The sequence below is a fragment of the Schistocerca gregaria genome, chromosome 2 (genome assembly GCF_023897955.1).
Source record: "Schistocerca gregaria isolate iqSchGreg1 chromosome 2, iqSchGreg1.2, whole genome shotgun sequence".
NCBI lineage: Eukaryota > Metazoa > Arthropoda > Insecta > Orthoptera > Acrididae > Schistocerca > Schistocerca gregaria.
The window spans coordinates 622512256-622531584 of NC_064921.1; the positions used below are offsets into that span (position 1 = coordinate 622512256).

Genomic DNA, 19329 nt, shown 5'->3' on the forward strand with positions numbered 1-19329 from the left:
TTGGATTATTTATTTTCCCAGGATGTCTAACTGTTTCCCAGGACGTCTAACTGGCGAGACATACTTACAATTCCTTCAACAAGAAATGCCCCGCTTGCTCGAAGATGTTCCACTTGCTACGTGATTGCAAATGTATTTTCAGCATGATGGCACACCACCTCATTTCACCAACACTGTTACTACACATTTAAATGAACATTTCCCACAGAAATGGATTGGTCATGGTGCTACACGCCTGTGACTATTCAGATCGCCTGATTCAACACCAATGGATTTTTGTGCATATATGAAAGACAGTTTATGACAACGAAGTTAATACACGCGAGGCATTACTTGTTTCCGTTATGAATGCAACAGACAAAATAAAGAGCAACCCTGTGAAACTGAAACACACAACAGAATCTATTCATAACGTGCAGCTAAATATGCTGAACTTGGAGGAGACGTTTTTAAACATTTATTGTGAAACTGTGTGTACGCTGTACAACTTCCTTAACACTGAGCTTTCTTTTTCTGGTTTAACATGAATTCACTTGTGCTATGGTAAGAAAGCAGATTATCTAACATCATTACCATCATTTTTCCAAAATTAAATTCGCTACGACTTCTGTTGAAAACTCTGTTCTTTGAATTCCAGACAAATGCACAAATTGGGCCAAGTAGATAAAAAATTAAAAATTTTACAAAATTCCACCTTTGCTTCTCTGGATTTTCTGGAAAACTACTGCAGATACATATCTGGGACTGTTTTATTAGATTCGCCAGGTCGATAACAACAAAATAAATGGAAATCGTACTTTACTTTAACCTTGTACAGCTTTGCAATAGCTTCATATCAGCAAAGCTGCTAAATTTCACGCAAACACTTATTAGCCATAACTCTGTAACATTTGGGGGCCTATGTTTATATGAACTTGTAGAATAACATTTTAAAATATTTGCCTATCTTCACGAATCACCATGAAGAAGCCAATCAGCACAATGGAAACCCCAGCGGAATAATTTGCCCATCAGTAGGGGGGAAGGGTATGAGAGAATCAACAGACTGACAAAGAGTGATGGGTATTAACTCGGTGAGGATGTGGTGGGGTCAATTTGACCCTGCTCATTTTGTTTTGTTGGCAGTTCCTTGTTGCGCACTTGCACATTGTCGAAACTGTAATTATTGAACTCCCTAATGCGTGCATGCACTCAGTCTATTACCGTCCTTGAAAGGAGATAATGAGTGCAAATGGAAAGAGGGTATTTGTGATCCTTGCACAACCACGAAATTTTATTTCTGTGCCATTTTGCAATTTATGTTTTTCCATGAATGTTATGTGTTTTTTGGCATTTTTAGTCAAAATGGATAATGAAAGGGATGCTGAGGGTATATGTCGTCGGCTGGTGGAATTACCAGACAGTGAAAATAATCTTACGACATGGGAGTGAAAATGAAGATTGTGTAATGAGCGCAGTGGCAGTAGTAGTCCTGAGCAAGATTCATGTGAAGGCAGTGACAATGAAGATAACTTAACGCTAAATGAGCTACAAAATACTGCCCACAATGCTGCGTTACTAGAATTAGTCGAGCAATTGGGAAATCAGGTACACAGTTCATTCCATTTTGGTAAAGATGGATCCAAGTGGTGCAAAGATCCACCTCAACAACAAATTCGGACCCGTTCTGAAAATATAATCAGGCAGGTACCTGGCGTGAGTTTAGTGGCAAGATTAGCAAAGACAGAACTTGAAAGCTGGAGTCCAGGTTGCAATTAAAATATGCTTAGTATTATCTTGAAATACACAAACTTGCAAATTGCAGAAAGGAAAGCAGTTTGTAAAGTAGTTGCAAATCACTATTTTATGAAGAAAATGATCATGAGAGAGCTTAGGGCTTATACAGACTTGTTGGACATTGCTGGATTTTACCGCCGATCTGGTAGGCAGAACACCACTGACCTATGGGCTTCAGACGGAACAGCAACTGAAATATTTTGGCTGACAATGACACAGCAACGTTTTCATTTTATTCATTTTGACAATACCACAGATGAAATGCTGATTGCATTCACAGGCAGGTGCAAATTTAGACAATACATTCCATCAAAACCGGCCAAATATGGCATAAAAATATTTGCCTTGGTCAAGCATCTTCAACCACAAAATATATCCTGAGAAGCAGCTAGAGGGATCATTTCCACTGAGTAATAAACCATTTGATGTGGTGAATTGGCCAGTGCAACCCATTTCAAAAAGAAGCCGTAATGTGGCTTCTGATAACTGGTTTACGAGGTATCAACTAGTGTCACATCTGCTGAAAGAACACAGGCTAACTTCTGTGGCAACAGTATGTAAGAACAAGGGGCAAATCCCTCATGAATTTTGCAAAACTTGTGGTAGTGTAATCTACTCATCTTAGTTTGGTTTACAAAAGGATATTACACTTGTTTCTCATATACAAGAAAAACAAAGTCGTTTTGCTCATATCTAGTGTTCACCACACTGGAGAAATTGATGAATCAACAGGAGATAAAAAGAAACCAGAGATAAACATGTTTTATAATTCTACGAAAGGTGGAGTTACGTTGCTGATGAGCTGTCAGCTACTTATGATGTAAGCCACAACTCAAAAAATGGCTTCAGACTCTCTTCTAAGCAATAATGAATATGGCCAGCATAAATACTGCTATTGTTCAGCAATCAATAACAATAGGAACCCAAAGCGTCGTAATTTCATAAAAACTCTAGGCCGTATGCTCATCAGTGTCCGACAAGAAATACTTCAACTGCCAAGCACTTTGAATCAGAGTATTTAGTGGAGAATCTTCACAATAATCAACTGCCAGAGTCCAAGGTGTACAAAAAAGATGTCAAGAGTGTCCCTATGCTGGACATCATAAGACAACTCATGTTTGTGGAGGTGGTCAAGAACATATTATTCCATTCGGCCAACAATGTGCTGTGGTAAGAGATGATTAACATCTTACGTCAAAAGTTTATTGTTCATTTTGTGTTCGAAGAGGATTTATCTCAAATACTAAGCAAAAAATCTGAATTGTTGATGACAATGTGTGGTTTTGTAGATTTTTAAAAAAATATGTAAAGTTAAGAGCTGTTAAAGTGATTATTTTGTAGACTTTATGTAAAAATTAAGTAATAAAGCATTTGTACACTTAATGGTGTTTGTTTATATGAAAATCATATAATTAATAAATAATTCATAAATTTAATTCCCATTTTTTGTTAAGAGGTACCAATAAATACTTAAAAAATATAAATGAAAAACAAGGTCAATAGGTCAGCTAGGGTAGCAGGTGTAGATAGCCTCCCTCAGAAGGGAGATAGAGACTGTAAATCATGACCGGCAGAGTTTAAGTTGACTCAGATGGCAACTGCTTCCTATGTGGTACAGAAGGGGATTCTAATGTCGTCTACATGGATAACATGCAAATGCCTCAGGAAGCCCTCAAAGGGCCGACCCAGTTACAACAGAAAGCATTGACCCATGAGGTTTGGTGAGTTAGTATCAATAAAATGAGATTCCTGGAGAATGACACAAACTGCCATGTAAAAGAAAGTAAGCGATTGCTACTCTGGGAGGTGACAGTAGTACCCATTACAATTCCACTGAATAAGCACAGAAGGGTATCCAAATGGGAGTCAAACGGCCTGACGTTTAATCACGTCTCCAGATTACTATCCGTTACCAATTAGGATCGGGTGACATAAGAGATCAGATGCAGGTTGTGAAGGAGGAGACAATAACTCCAGGGGCACCACAGGAATAGCATCTCCAGGGGCACCAGAGGGCCTTGTCCAGGAACTTATGTTTCTTTTTCTTCTCTTTCATAGGTCGAGGAGGACAGAGCATGGAGGGAGAGCAGGCTTCTGCAAGATCCAGAACAGAAAGAGAGCAGGCAAGTTTGAGGCACATGGCCTGTGAGTCTCAAAGCCGAATTGTGGCAGCATGCCTCTGGCCTCGGAGATGCCTGGGGAGGGATCCAGGAGAGGCTTATTTATACTCCTGTATGTTTTTTTCCTTCTCATAAATTTAGCAATCTGACATGCATGGAGAGTGATGCTCATGACAGTTCACTCATAAGGGAAGCAAAACACAGGGGCTCCCCTAATAGATTGGGTGTCCACATTCACTACATAGAAGGTCCACTGTACAGCGAGAAGACATGCGCATGAAAAGAAAGCACCAAAAACACCTTGAGGGTGGCGGGGCATACGGTTTCACATCACACCGATTACACATAAAATTCACCTCCTCCAGGTGGGTACCTCCCTCACAAGCCAGAATAAAGGTGCCCATATTGATGCAATTGTCTTTACAACCTTCCTGAACACGCGAACAAAATGAACGCCCTGTCATTCCATATTGGCATGGAGTTCCTCATCAGTTTGAAGGATGAGGTCCCTATGAAAAATGACTCTCTGAATCATATTCAAAGACTGGTGGGGAATAACTCACACCGAGATGTCACCAAGAGTGTCACAAGCATGAAGGGCAGCAGATTGGGCAGCAGAACAGCGAACCTGACAGCTTCTTTCTGAAACATGCCACTTCACCAAACTAGTCCTCAATATTTTCCATGAGACATATCAGTTTGGTGAGAGTCAACATGTCTCTGTAGGTATCAGTGCAGACCAGGTAGTGAGGTAAGCGTTTCACATCAAGCCAGTGAACCTGGCTCTCCTCCCACGATGTAGCCAGGAGAAGGAAGGCCACAAGGTCATAAGAAGCAGCATTAAATGATCCATTACCAATCAAAGAAATGGCTGTGGAAGAATAGCCAGTTCTTTGGAGCTCAATACATTTCATATGCCTAGAATCCACCCTGATGCTCCAATTCTCCAATCAGGGTTCTCCCCATGGCGCCACCCAGTCACAGCAAAAGCTGTGAGGCATGCCTGCTGTTGCCGGGAGTTCCAAAGCTCCAGAAGACAAGCAACCACTCCTATGCATACAGGAGGAGGCAACAGCACAGTTATCAGAAGTGTGATTCCTGCACTGCTAGCGGGGTTCAGCCAGAAGGGTACATAACAGCCCCACCACACAGACCGGCTACATGTGCTGGTGACCTAGCAAGGCGCTTGAGGTGGGACGATTTGAACTGTCGTCATCTCTACAGCAAGTTCAGTGTGCTAATCGCTGCACCATCTCACTAGGTGTTTGTCTAAAGAAATGGAAAAAATTTACGTGGTAATTAGAAGAATATTAGAAAGAGTGGGTTTATTAGTGGTCTCAGAAAAATTCAGAAACTCTAAAGAACTTCCAAGAAGTAAAAAGAAGCATTGCCAAAACTACGGGGAATCACAGAACATAAGAGAATAAATGTTTAACTCATGTAAAAGAGTTCTTCTGAAATAACAATGTATTGGAATTTTACAGTACATTGGAAACTGTTTGATCTTGGCCAAGTACTTTCATTCAAGAAACTGAAGCAGCATCTAAAACATTCAGTTACAATTAAAATGAATCCAATCAGGACGCCAATGGACCCTACAGAGTAATATTGTTAGTACTAGTGAACTGTGAGATCTTGTGAAAAGACATTCTGCACAAAATGAAAAGACAACTAAATCCATTAATTGGTGTGCCAAGGAGGCTTTAGGAAGGGCAGATTGTGTATGGGACAAACCTTCAAACTGAAACCGGCTTCAGAAAGGACAAATCATGTATGGAACAAACCTTCAAACTGAAACTGATAATTTTGTATCCCAAACAGAGAAGCAACAATTTTGTGTTCACATTCATAGACATCAAGAAAGTCTGTGACATAGCAAATAGATAAACATTGTTCTAAATTATGGAGGAAGTGAGTTTAGACAGTAAAACCAGTGAACTGATTAAACAGACTTTAAACATCCGGTGTCAAGTTCAGGCAAAGTCTCCCCCTTGCTCTTTAACCATGTAATTCATCAGGTGATCATGAAATGGTGACACCAACTGAAAGGGGTGAGTTAATTACAATTGGAATGCAAGATGAAAATTAAGACAGATGGACTGTCTGGCATTTACAGATGGCACTGTGATATGAAGCAGATGACGCAAGTAATCAACCCCCTAAATCCAGCAACTTTCTCGTCTACAAATGCCTACTGAGAAGAGAGAATATACATGACTAATATCAAGACAACTCCTAGATGGATGGCATTGGAAGGAAAATTCAGAAACTGGATTATTTTAAACATCTTGGTGAATGGGTAAAAACTGTTCTGACAGAAAAAGAAGCTATGGGGACAGAAGTATATTACAGTGCTTTTGCATACAAATTCATTATGAACATCTACAATAAGAAGAATCGTTCTCTGAATGCAAAATTTAGACATTACCAGACAGTGAACCCCCCCACCCCCCACCCCACCCTGAAGTCTTATATGCGACAACGTCTTAACCTTGTAACAACAGTGTTACTTAGGATGCCAAAACTTGTGGAAGTAAGTATTCTCTACATCTACATTTACATCCATACTTTTGCAAATCATTATGGAGTGCATGGCGGAGTTATCCCCAAGAAAAGAATGATTGTTTAAATGCCTCTGTGCATGCTATAATTAATCTAATCTTGTCCTCGCGATTGCTGCAGGAGCGATACTTAGAGGTTTGTAGTGTATTCCTTGAGCCATCAGTTGAAGACAATACTTGAAACTTTTTAAGTAGGCTCTCTCATGATAGCTTGCACCTACTTTCAAGTGTCTGCTGGCTAAATGTCAACTTCATCTCTGAGACACTCTCCCACAGGTCAATTAATCATGTGGTCATTTGTGCTACCCCTCTTTGTGTTAATTCAATATCCCCCATTATCCCATTTCCTGTGGGTACCAAACACTTCAAACGTATTCTAGGATGGGTCCCGCAACAGATTTGTAACCAGTCTCCATTGCACGAGAGGATACTCTCAGGTGGGTGACAATTATTCTAAGTGAACAAAGAATTGTACAACCAGATGAAGAGGATCTGTGACACTGCCAGGAAATGAAGGACTTACATTGTTCCGAAACACCTCAGAATGGCTCAGGAAATGTTCACTCACCAGGTAATAAAGTTTCTTGTGAACAACAGAACCAAAGTACAGAGGATCCCGAGTACTAAAGCATCTGCAGAAAATGGGAATACAAGAAATGAGATTTCAAGCAAAGTGGCTTTTAAATAACAATTTCAGGGTGCCGTATGCTCCTGTAGAATTGGAGAAGAATGTACAAAATATGAAGGTGAAAGGATACTAGGCAAGAACAAAAACAAGATAACAAGCTGATCCAAATTAACATGGTCCTCAGGTGGTAAAAATGGGTGGAAAGATGAAGAAAGACTCACAATCTTATAATGCTTAGGTTTTTAGGCTGATCAGTCTTGAGTAGACACCGAAAGCCTCACTAGAGCTCCTCCAATGCAGAGTGCCTAACAGTGGAAAGTTGTGAGGTTAGTGGATGAATTCCTTGCAACAGCTGAAGTATACAAAATTTATTCTGAAACATTTGTATCAATAAGTATGCCCATAATACATATGCTTGGTGCTGTGCTAATTAGGAAATATGGTGCTGTATTAATTAGGAAATATGTTTTCCAATAGAACAATAATAAACCTACAACCAGAAGAGAGTCCTACTGTTCTTTTAATTACACAGCTTCAGAAAAATATTGCTAAATTCAATATCAGTCTTGATAAATATTCAGTTCCACCTGTTCCCTCCTCCCATTGTTGACAAATGCTTCAAATGGTCCACTCTTCTCTAAAAATTAGGTCTTACTTAAACACAACTTATGAATACGAAAAGCTTTATCTCCTTGCCATGCAGTCCAAATTTTGACCGGTTAAAAAGATTACAAATGCTGTGCTTGAAATTTCTAAACAAACACAAAGAGTATTGAGTGACAACATTATACAAACTAGAGAATGGTACACAATGAAAATAAAGCTATTGTTTCCCTTCAGGCATTACACTTAACAAACTTTAACTTTGTGATTTATGCAAGCCTTATTTTCACTTGCTTTTAACAGATTACCAGACAGGGTGCAATGTTATAGAATTATTGAATTTCTTTCTTGATAGCAGTGATCTCATATGCACAAAAATCGAAACTGGACCCAGACTGCTAAGGTAAAAGGAAATCATGAACTATTCAACCAAGTCCAGATGCATGTAGAAGTTATACCAACCTGTTTGAAGCTTATTCAGCTCAGTTGCTTCTTAAAGCTTAGAGCTCAGGTAGTTTTAAATGAATCAGGCACTGTGTATATAAATATCACCACCTATTTCTGAAGCCAAAATGGAAATGTCAAAAAATAAAGTGGTCATGGCAATACTCATTCACACAATGAAAAGGGGAAACATGCCTCCTCTTAATTCAGGGACCCTTCTTACATACTCTTCCAATGCTTGCAACAAAACTGTGGCAAAGCAAACTAAATTTTATAAATCTGTCACAACACTGTTTCCTGTTTCAGAGTGGGTTACTCAAGAAAATTATTGTTAAGCATCCTTTTTGGTTGGTACTCAACAACAACTATAGACCTACAAATATAAACTTAGATAATGAATACAAATAAAGAAAAATTACCCATCACTAGGTCCGAGGAGAGGATTCATATTTGGTGAAGAATGACTCTGAGGAAGTGCAGTCTTAGTAGTTGTGCCTGGAGCTCTGCTGAATTCATTACTGGTCACGTCTTGATCTTTCTCCAAAGATGGCAGTTTCCACTGATTCAGACGGGACTGCTGACTGGTCTGATAAGATGATGGCTGTGAAATAGATAGTGAAGTTACACAACAGCAAAAGATACATAATTTAAAACTTAAACTAATAGTATGAGAACTAAGGACTACAACTGCAACATTACAGCATCCTCACCACCTCTTATTGTCAGTCTTAGATTTGTGGGGAAAATAACATGAGACCAACTCATGAAAGCCAATGTTAGGAAGGATCCACATTCATTAATCAGTCTTATTGATCTGTATAAACAGGACACACAGTAAATTTCTTTATTTGGGAATGTTACAAATATTTCTGATAGTCCCACTGAAACTGGCATACGAACAATGTCACAGCAACTTGGCAGTAGGTTTAAAGTAATAGATTCGAAACAAATAGTAAACACATTTTTACCTTAAATTTCCATCACAAGGCTATGCAGTTGTTTCTTTAATTTTCTAACAGGCTGTACTAAAATATTAATGTAATAAATGGCAGTAATCAATAATCAATTCTTACAGTCTATAAATTAGGTCATAGTTTTTAGTCAAAAATTTCGATCTGCATTAAGATGAGGTCAACGGTAAATTTACAGCCTTGAGTTAAGCCATGAAACCTTATGAAACAGGGGAATGTGATTTTATTTTACTTTAGTACCACTCATGCATTCAAGTTTGGGTTTAAAATATGCCTCTTAGTACAATGATCATCAAAATATCAGAATGCAGGGTGTGGGTAGAGGTCTGTTTGCAATCCACATTTTTGCATATTATGGTGCAACATAAGTTGCTTGATTTATGTTGGACACACTGCTTTGAATGTCAAGTGCACAAACATACAGTCTTAATATTCTAGTTGCTGCAGAGTACATGCAACACAGGGCAACTCCAAGGTGACTATATAAGCACAGACATGTAGGCAAGCGATTAGTGTGGCATCGAGTAAATGGAGAAACGTGAACTATGGGACATTATTACATTGTTTTGAAACAGGACTAATGTGCTGTTATTGTTTCCTTGGCTGACAAAGGACAAATACCAGCAGACATCCGTAGGAGAATGAATAATGTTTATGGGGCCACATGTCTGTCAGAATCCACTGTTGTGGACTTCATGCAGCAGAACAGTGTTTTACCAAATGGGTACCTTCAACCTGATGTGTCGGTAGGGTGACTGTCTCAATGCTCACAGTAATTTTACCCGATTGGCATGCAGATTCTAGATCGTACAGACTTCAAATGGGAATTTTACAGTTTCTGTTTATATAACACACAACTGTTACTTATATAATCAACCAAGACAATGAGAGAGAGTTATTGCAACTGTCCAAATTTGATCCAAACTTGCCGCCTGCACTGCCAATGACATAGCAAGTGGTCATTACAAGACGAACACGAGAAAGAAGATATGTCCTCGAGGCCATCACCATGTCAACTGACAGGACCCCATGGCCAACTTGGCTGATATAAGCAGTTGTTCTGCTGGGAACGTCAATTCTCATTGGTGCTCTATATGATCCACATATGATGCTGGCTGCCTTGTGATGACGACTGCCACCTCACACCCGGACTACTCTTGGACTGTGTGATTATGTACTTCTTGCTCACGATTTGACTATCCAGTGAATACTGAATCAGTGTAAATCAACAGTTCCTGTCTTTTACCAGTGACATATTTACCCACATATCTTCGTATCACTTATCCACTCCCCACAAACTCCATATTTCAGATGTCTGGCCATCTAGAAGTGCATTCATATCTCATATAGTAACATGCCAGAAAATTAATTATTATGTTATTCCACATGCAAGTGAAATAGCCCAGTAGGTTTCCCCCATTGAGATCCAAAAGTTAATTGTACTTATTTAATGGGGTATGAGGTGTGTCACCAACACTTCAGCCACAAATGAATCAGAGAAATTAATGTTTCCAATTTTCAGGTCATGTTAAACTGTTTGTAATCCACAGTATCTGGCAACAATAATAATTACCTTCAGTTGTGATGCACACTGCTATTAGCTTGGTGTGTTATGTAAAACAATGTTAGAAGTGCAGAGTTCAGCAATGAAGAGAAGAAAAGATGTAGAACAGATGACTATTTCACAGGTAATGGAGCTACTGTAACTGCAAAGCCTGTGGTCTTTATGCTTTCTGCTGATAACCATTTATAATACAATTTAGGAAACTGCTGCCCCCACAAATTCTCTCTTTGAGGTGGCACTTTTCTCCAATCATTCACCCACAGAATGAATAAATGACTAACCATCTGCACAGTTGGATCTGTAGCAATTGTGAGATCAGCAAACTTGTGAGGTAGCATCATCTGATCATGCAGCGTAGATTTGAAAAATTCCGACTGCTGTGCCCCTTGCACAGCGGCAAGGTGATGCTGCTGCTGTTGTTGCTGCTGTTGCTGTTGTTGGTGCTGCTGCTGTTGTTGCTGCTGCTGCTGCTGTTGCTGCTGCTGGTGCTGTTGCTGCTGCTGCTTCACATAGATTGCCTGCTGTGATGCTATCTGGTTCTGGTGGGAACACAAAAACAAACAGGTTAAGAAGATTCCTTCTCTTTATTACATCTAATAATTTAAATGTTTTTAAAGTAGTTATTTTACTCACATAAAAAAAAATCCATGTATGCAACTCAATCACTTTTCAAATCCTATTTATGACTGAATTACATTGCAGTTGTATTAATATTAAGACAGACTCTTAGTAACAGGAAAGGAAACTTGGAAAGGCAACCATATATTGCATCACACAATACTATGGGTAAATTACTTCTTATAACAAAGTCTGTGGAACTCCATGTGTGGAATCAACTTCAGACATCTCACAATATTTCACATATACCTTTTCCATACTCTCCAACACTACACACTGCCTTCTTAGGCCACACATATTAATCTTGTCAATTAAAATTCTAAATGTATCTACAGTTCCCACTATATTTCTGCCATAGGGTATGTGTTGTAGAGAAAATAGGATCCAGCTATTCATTAGAAAATGTAAGGCAATTTGATAAAATTGAAATTCAAAACACCTCTCCTACTGAAATTAAGAAAATAATAAATTCACTCAAAAGTAAAAGTTCACATGGAATTGATGGCTTTTCCAACACAGTACTACACGCTTGTTCCCAACCACAACCATAACAGCTCACTGAAACACAGCATTTTTCCAGATAAACTGAAATATGCTGTTGTTTAAATCACTGCACAAAAAAGGGATAGGTCTGATGCTAACAACTACTGTCCAATATCACTTCTGACAGGCTTACCTAAAATTCTTGGGAAAGTACTGTAATCAAGAGTAGCATCACATATTTGTAAAAATGAAGTACTAACAAAATGTCAGTTTGGTTTTCAGAAAGTTCTTTTCAACAGAAAATGCTACATATGCTTTTACTGATCGAACATTAAATGCTTTGAATAACCCAACATCAATCACTGGGATATTTTGTGACCTCTCAAAGGCTTTTGACTGTGAGAATCAAGAAATCTTTCTAGATACTGGAAGAATGCAGAAGGTTGAAATTAACAGTACCGCTAGTCTGCAAAAATCAGCAGAGTGCCAGAGAAAAATTAGAGAACGCATATTGTGAAATCATGATGCAAGAACAGAAAGCGGAATGCACAGAAGGAAGATGGGATTGTTTTAAAAATGGGATCAAAAAGGCAGCTAAGGAAACAATTGAGTCAAGGAGAGGAAAAAAGTAAAGAAAGAATGGGTAACAAGAGATATGATATCCAAGATGGATGACCACAGGAAATAGAAAACTGTAAACACGGAAGAAGGGAAGCACAACTACAGGAGGTTAAATAATGAATTAAGAAGGGAGACAGAAAAAGCAAAGGAGAAATGGCTAACAGAAAAGTTTGACAAAATAGAGAAATTAGAGAAAGAAGGAAAATACGATGTACAAAGAAGCAATGGATTTGACATTCAGGGAAAAGAGAAACAACAATGGACTGAAGGAAGTAGAGGCAGCAGATGGTAAAATGGTGAGTGAACTCCAGGAAATAATGAGAAGATAGGAAGAATACACATAATGGCTGTACGCTGCAGACAGCCGACCAAGTGAAGAAGAGCTTGGGATAGAAGAAGAAGATGAAGTTGCATATGATGACAAAGGAAATGCAATACGAACTAGTGAGGTTGCAGAATCTAGGAAGGAGATGAAAAATGGAAAGGCGATGGGGAATTGATGAGATTCCTGTGGAACTGTTAAAGTCATTGGAGAAAGAAAGGAAAAGGGAGTTGATTGAATTGTGTCATACGGGCTTTACAGGAAGTATCTTAATAACTATAGAAAACAAAAAGAACAGCACAAAGAGTGAGGAACATAGAACAGTAAGCCTGATATTGCATGCAGACCAAGTTTTGCTGAGGACAATCAACATAAGGCTATATGGAAAGTTGAATTACATAATATGAGATGAACAATTTGGTTTCAGGCGAGGAGTGAAAACTAGAGATGTCATTGGGCTACTGAGAGTGATAGGAGAGAGGTACATGGAGAAGAAAAGGAAGGTGTATGTTGTGTTCATTGATCTTGAGAAGGCTTTTGATCAGATGGGGCAAACTGATGGAAATCCTAAGGAAACATCGAGTTGACTGGAGGGATAGACAGCTAATTAGAAACTTATATTTGAGCCAGAGAGCAAGAGTAAGAGTAAGAATAGGAGGTGTGATGAGTGAAGAAACTTAACTGGGAAGAGGTGTAAGACAAGGTGGTTGTCTATCAATAACACTGTTCAATATCTATCTGGAGGAAATTATTAGTGAAAGTTTTGATGGAAGGAGAGGAGTTTGTATTGGGGGGAGGGGGTGTCAGAGAGTGGAGTGTATAAGATTTGCAGACAACATGGTTGTGATGGCAGAGAGTGCAAGGGAGATGGAACAAATGTTAGACGGTCTAAACACAAAATTAGAAGAATATGGAATGAAGATTAACAAGAAGAAAATGAAAAGCATGGTAACTGGAGGAAAGGGGAGAAAATGCTGCACGAAAATAGGGGAAGAGGAAATAGAATAAGTGAGTAACTTCAATTACTTGAGAAGTCTAATAATATATTGCTCAACAGAAATTAAGATAAGAATTGCAATGGCAAAAGGAGGAGTCAAGAGGAAATAGAAATTACTTTGCAGACCACTAAACAAAGATCTGAGAAAAAGACTTGCCAAGTGTAACATCTGGAGCATTGAACTGCATGGTGCGGAGACCTGGAAATTGACGAAGGAAGAAAAGGAAAACTGGAGGCACTAGATATGTGGATATGGAGAAGAATGGAAAAAGTGAAATGAGAAAACCGAGTAAGGAATCAAGAAATATTAAGGACAGTTGGAGAAGAAAGAAACAAGCTGAAAGAGAATACGGAACTGGATTGGACATTGTTTGGGGAGGGACTGTTTATTGAAGGAAGGAATAGACAGAATGGTGGAGGGAAAAAGAGGAAGAGGAAAAAAAAAAAGATATCAAATGCTGGACGGACAATATCAAAAGAGACAAATATTCATAAATGAAAAGATAGCTATGGACAGACAAAAGCTGAAGAGGCTTAACCCATGACAAGACCTGCCATAAGACAGAATACCGTCTACTTCTACTACTACTACTACTACTGCTGCTGCTGCTGCTGCTGCTGCTGCTGCAGCAGCAGCACCACCACCAAACGGAAAGGTGTCAAGAATGATGTCCAACAAGGTTCAATCATGGATCCCTTATTGTTCTTAATATATGATTTGCCACTCTATATTCATGAAGATGCAAAGCTAGTTATTTTTGCTGATGGTACGAGTGTAGTAATCACATCCAACAAACAATGATCAGCTGAAGAAATTGTAATGTCTGTCACAACATTATTAAGTGGTTCTCTGCAAATGGACTTTCGCTACATTTTGAGAAGGGACAGCATATACAGTTCTGTTCAGTAAATGGGATAACACCATTGATAAATATAGACTTTGAATGGAAGTCTATTGCTAAGGCAGAATATTTGAAATTTTTGGGTGTTTGCATTGATGAGAACTGAATTGGGAAAAAAAAAAAAAACCAGTGATGATCTGTTTAAACAGTTAGGTTCTGCTATTTATGCTATTAGGGTTATTGCAAATTTTGGTGATAAACGAATCAGTAAATTAGTCTACTATGCCTATTTTCATTCACTGCTTTCATACGACAACATATTTTGGGGTAATTCATCATTAAGATTCTCTCTTAATGATTGCACAAAAGCTTGTTATCAAAATAATGGCTGGAGGCAATCAAAAATCACCTTGCAAAAATTTATTTATGAAACACCAGATATTCACAGTGCCTTCGTAATACATATATATTCGCTTATGAAATTTGTTAGCATCCCAATTCAAAACTAAAACAGAAGTGTGTAGCAACTACAACACTGAAGAAAGGATGATCTTCACTAGTCTGGATTATGTCTGACTTTGGCACAGAAAGGAGTGAATTACGCGGCCACAAAAATTTTTGTAATTTCCCAAATAGCATTTAATGTCTGACAGACAGGCAATAAACATTTAGTACCAAATTAATAGAATTTCTGAATGACAATTCTTTATATTCAATACATGAAGTTTTATATATGAAGTAGTAACTGTAAAAAAGATAGAGAGAAATTTATACTGTGTAAAGAAAACTTATGTTAAAATGACACGTACATCACTACAAAATTTTGTATTCATGATATATGGAACAAGTATTAATTTAATATGAACTGAGTCACTAGCGGGATTAAAAAGACACTATACAGTGAAGTCATCAGCCACTCCATCACATAGTGTTTTAATACATTTTCCAAGATGGAAAGTGCTTCCATCCTCCTTTAAACTGATTTTGGCATTATGGATGTTCCCATTAAGAAAAACTGTATTTTGACAAGACTTCTAAATAAACTTGTAGGCATGCCCTGCCCCCCCTCTGTCAAGAATCTAGTATAGCATCAGTATATAGTAACTATTTCTGCTTTAGTGTCTGCATAACACCACATAATCAAGATTTAAAATATCATTTGCTGGTATGCTTTTGTCAAATGATCTGATTCAGTTGTTTGCATAATAGTATCAACACTTTTAGTGACAGGCACAACAAAAAGGAACATAAGTAAATGAACAGTCATCAAACATAAATCATCAACTAGAGTTAAGATTTCTCATAAACGTATTTTACAGTAGCAACTGCAGCAGCAAACTCATGAGCGCCTACTTGCATGAGCCAGAGCATGAACAGATAGTCTTAGATATTCCTGTAGCAGTAAATCAAATTGAAGATAACATTGGTTATTAACCATAAGATAGCATTGACAGCTATCTACGATGAAGCATAACTCAAATGAATCTACAAATATATAAGCATAAAACCCACCTAGTCAATACCATAAATACCGATGTGCACTGTTAAATAAATTACGATAACACATTCTCCAACTTTAGAGACTTTTTAATTCTGCTAGACAATTACTATCTTGACTTACAACAAAATGTAGGTCCTGAATGTGACAATCCTGACTACAGTATAGTCACCAATAAAAACTGTAATCACTGCTGCACAGCCAAAGTATTTTCTTTGGGAATTTTGCACGTTTCTTTAAATTCTACGCACTACAGTAAATGCAGAGCTCTACATCACAAGACTTCTGTGATATGAACCAACTATGATTTAACATAAACAAAACACTTTAGGAACCAAAGGCTGGTGGATTTTCCTTTTTATAAGTAGAGAAGGAAAAGTAAGTGTAGGTACTGCTGTATCCTATCCCTATTTTATGCACAGGGTGATAGGCATTAGAAAGTGTGTCTGAAGTGGTTTAATCATATGCCATAACTGTTCTATAACTATCTAAAGGACAGTCTTCAGAGGTACCTTGCAACACTCCAGTAACTTTGTACTGCCATTTGTCGAAAATTGTGATCTTTGGTAATTCATTATGGAATTCAGTTCAAAATTTTGCAGACTCACTGCTGCAGAAGAAGATAACTTTGAAAATATTTTCTATTAAATTTCATGTTGCCATAAATATGATAAGGGAACAGTCACAAAGAAAACAATATCCTAATTAAACAACAATTGAATAAATAAGTGGTAACAAATGCACAAGTAAGAGTGATAAAATTTTCAAAAACAACCTCCTACTACTATATGAAGTAGTCACAGCATAAGTAAAGACTTAATCCGACAATTGCTGCCCCCCCCCCCCCACCCACCACCACCACCACCACCACCACCACCACCACCGCCGCCGCCGAAACATCTACCAAATTTGCAAAATGCAATTATTTCTATTATTTCAAACAAGAAGGAATGTAAGCCTGGACTTGACTAATATGAAAGCAATGTCACATGAAGAATAAATTCTGAGTAAATGCACATTTGTAAAATCAGCTCTTATATAAACTGAATTAGTTTCAGAACAACTAATTCAAATGAACGAACAATAGACAACATAGACCATCCACAAATGAACGAAACAATGGTATGCAATTTCCAACAAATGTCTCATTCAAACCCAAAAATACTGAAACCAGACATGAGCCAGTTATCAACGCAAAAAAGTTTAATAATTCAGTTGATGTATTATGTTCTGAAATGAGTTAATGTCAACACTTTAGCACTTTATCTGAAAAAATTTCACAAGCTGAGTTAACTGTTATATCTACACTCGATAAGTTACATGAAAATATGAGCACGAACAAAACCGCTTTCAAGCGTGTTGGAAAGAACAGAACTATTTATTTTTAATTTGAACTTCATCTTTTTCTTACATTCTAGAATCAATATGCGATCAAGTATTCAATAGTGCATTATTCATGTTGTATATAGAAAACAACTAGTTATATGCTGTGTTTGTTATGGTTCAGGTAATAAAAAATATAACCACCAGAAAAGTTCCCAAGAAGTGTTCATCTGTTTGAAACAATGAGATAGTCTGCATGAAATATCTGAAACATGATTTTTACTATAGCATCCCTTTTTTTTTTACCTGCAGTATTCATTAATAAACTGAAAGCAACAGAATATATTTTAAAAGAAATTGGAATAAATATTTTAGATAGCTTTCAAGGGACATTCAAGTGTGTAAAGACTGCACTCTTCGTGAACATGACACAGGCCACTTTATTTGCTCTACACTTTAGTGGTAACATTTTTATCAATAAAAGTAGACTCTGTAATGAAATTTTAATCAAAAAAGGTATTCAAAGTATACCTGCAAATTTGTAATTTGCTGTTTAGTCTTCGTTATTTGTACAGAAATTTGCAGAACAGCATTGGAACTATTCTTATGGGGTTGCACTTGCACAACAGCTTGTTGTTGCATCAAGTTCTGCAGGGCCTTTATCTGCTGCAGCAATTGATTTAACAATATCAAAGTTTGTGGAGCCAATGGTTGGTTAAGAATCTGAAAGAGCAAGAAACAAACATGTAACACACGAGACTAAATATGGAACAGCAATGCACCAATGCATTCAATTACACATTAAAAAGGAAGCCATTATCAAGCATAATGCTCTAACAGTTTATTTTAATCTGTTTTTTTTTTTTCAGCACTTTAAAGCAAAGCATTACTGATTTTGGGTTTAGGCATGCAGTGAGAATAAGAGTAGAAACACAAAGTTGTATAACACCTGGATACTGGGTTATTTAATAATTACTGCTCTAAGACTAATCTCTGTATCTGGTCTGTGTGGCAGTGATGAACATGCTATTCAGCTACCACTTCAAGTTGAAAGGCTTCAGATTCATAGTCACAAAACGTGCACCTAGAATAACGTGTTTTCTTAAGTTATCGACATTAGTGAGAGTTCTCACTTGCTTCTTGCCTGAAGCTAGACACTAAAGTGAAGAAGTGTAGACATTTTTTCAGTGTGCACTTTTGAGCAGCAGCCAGAAGTTCTCATTCCAAATGAATCTGTCCATCTTCTTTACATTTTATTTTTTGCTGCTAATTTAAAATGATTTTTATTAAACAAACACCTAAATTTGGCGACTCTTCTTGCTTGTAACTGAGAATTTAGAACCCTCAGATAGAGCTTTCTGTGTCACTAATTACTAGGTATTCTAGATCTTGACACATCCATTTACAATAGTGTGAAAACTAAACTTTCAAGTTTTGCACTGTTCAATTAGTGAACAATACATACCTGATGATTGAGGTAGCCAGCTTGAACGGCCATCTGTATTTGCTGCACAAGCATGCGTAACTGAGTAGCAGTTGGCTGCGCCTGGGGTGCACGTGCAGCAGCAGCAGCCGCCGCAGCTGCAGGTGAGCTGAATGCGCCCACACCAACACCCGCACCTGTGGGCTGCTGCACAGCTGCCTGGGCAGCAGCACCAGGGTGAGCCTGCTGCGGTGTTGGGGGTGGCTGTTGGCTGAGCATCTTCTGCATAATAGCTGGGCTCATGCTGTTTATATTTAATCCCGCATTATTCAAAAGGTTTGGTCCTGCATTACTCACACCACCACCAGGGCCCTAAAGTGAAAAATGAGCATTATCTGTATTTGTTTTTCAAAAATGATGCAAAAATACAAAACAAAATCATTGTTTTAATATTTATCGCAACACAATGTGTGAAGACTTAATCTACCACAAACATAATATTAACGAAACAAACTGAATATGAATTAAAAATGTG

The 19329-nt window shown here is 37.9% G+C and overlaps 1 protein-coding gene across 6 annotated transcripts in view; it reads right to left on the minus strand.

Moving 5' to 3' along the window:
• The window catches only part of LOC126334616 (protein Gawky), a 339985-nt gene that overhangs the window by 77966 nt on the left and 242690 nt on the right, over positions 1 to 19329 (minus strand). For all 6 annotated transcript variants that reach the window (XM_049997028.1, XM_049997031.1, XM_049997026.1 and 3 more), the window contains 4 exons: positions 18837 to 19166; positions 17903 to 18094; positions 10949 to 11206; positions 8552 to 8733 (listed from right to left, as the gene is read on the minus strand). In XM_049997028.1, coding sequence (XP_049852985.1) covers positions 8552 to 8733; positions 10949 to 11206; positions 17903 to 18094; positions 18837 to 19166 — 962 coding nt within the window. The remainder of the gene's footprint in view (positions 1 to 8551; positions 8734 to 10948; positions 11207 to 17902; positions 18095 to 18836; positions 19167 to 19329) is intronic.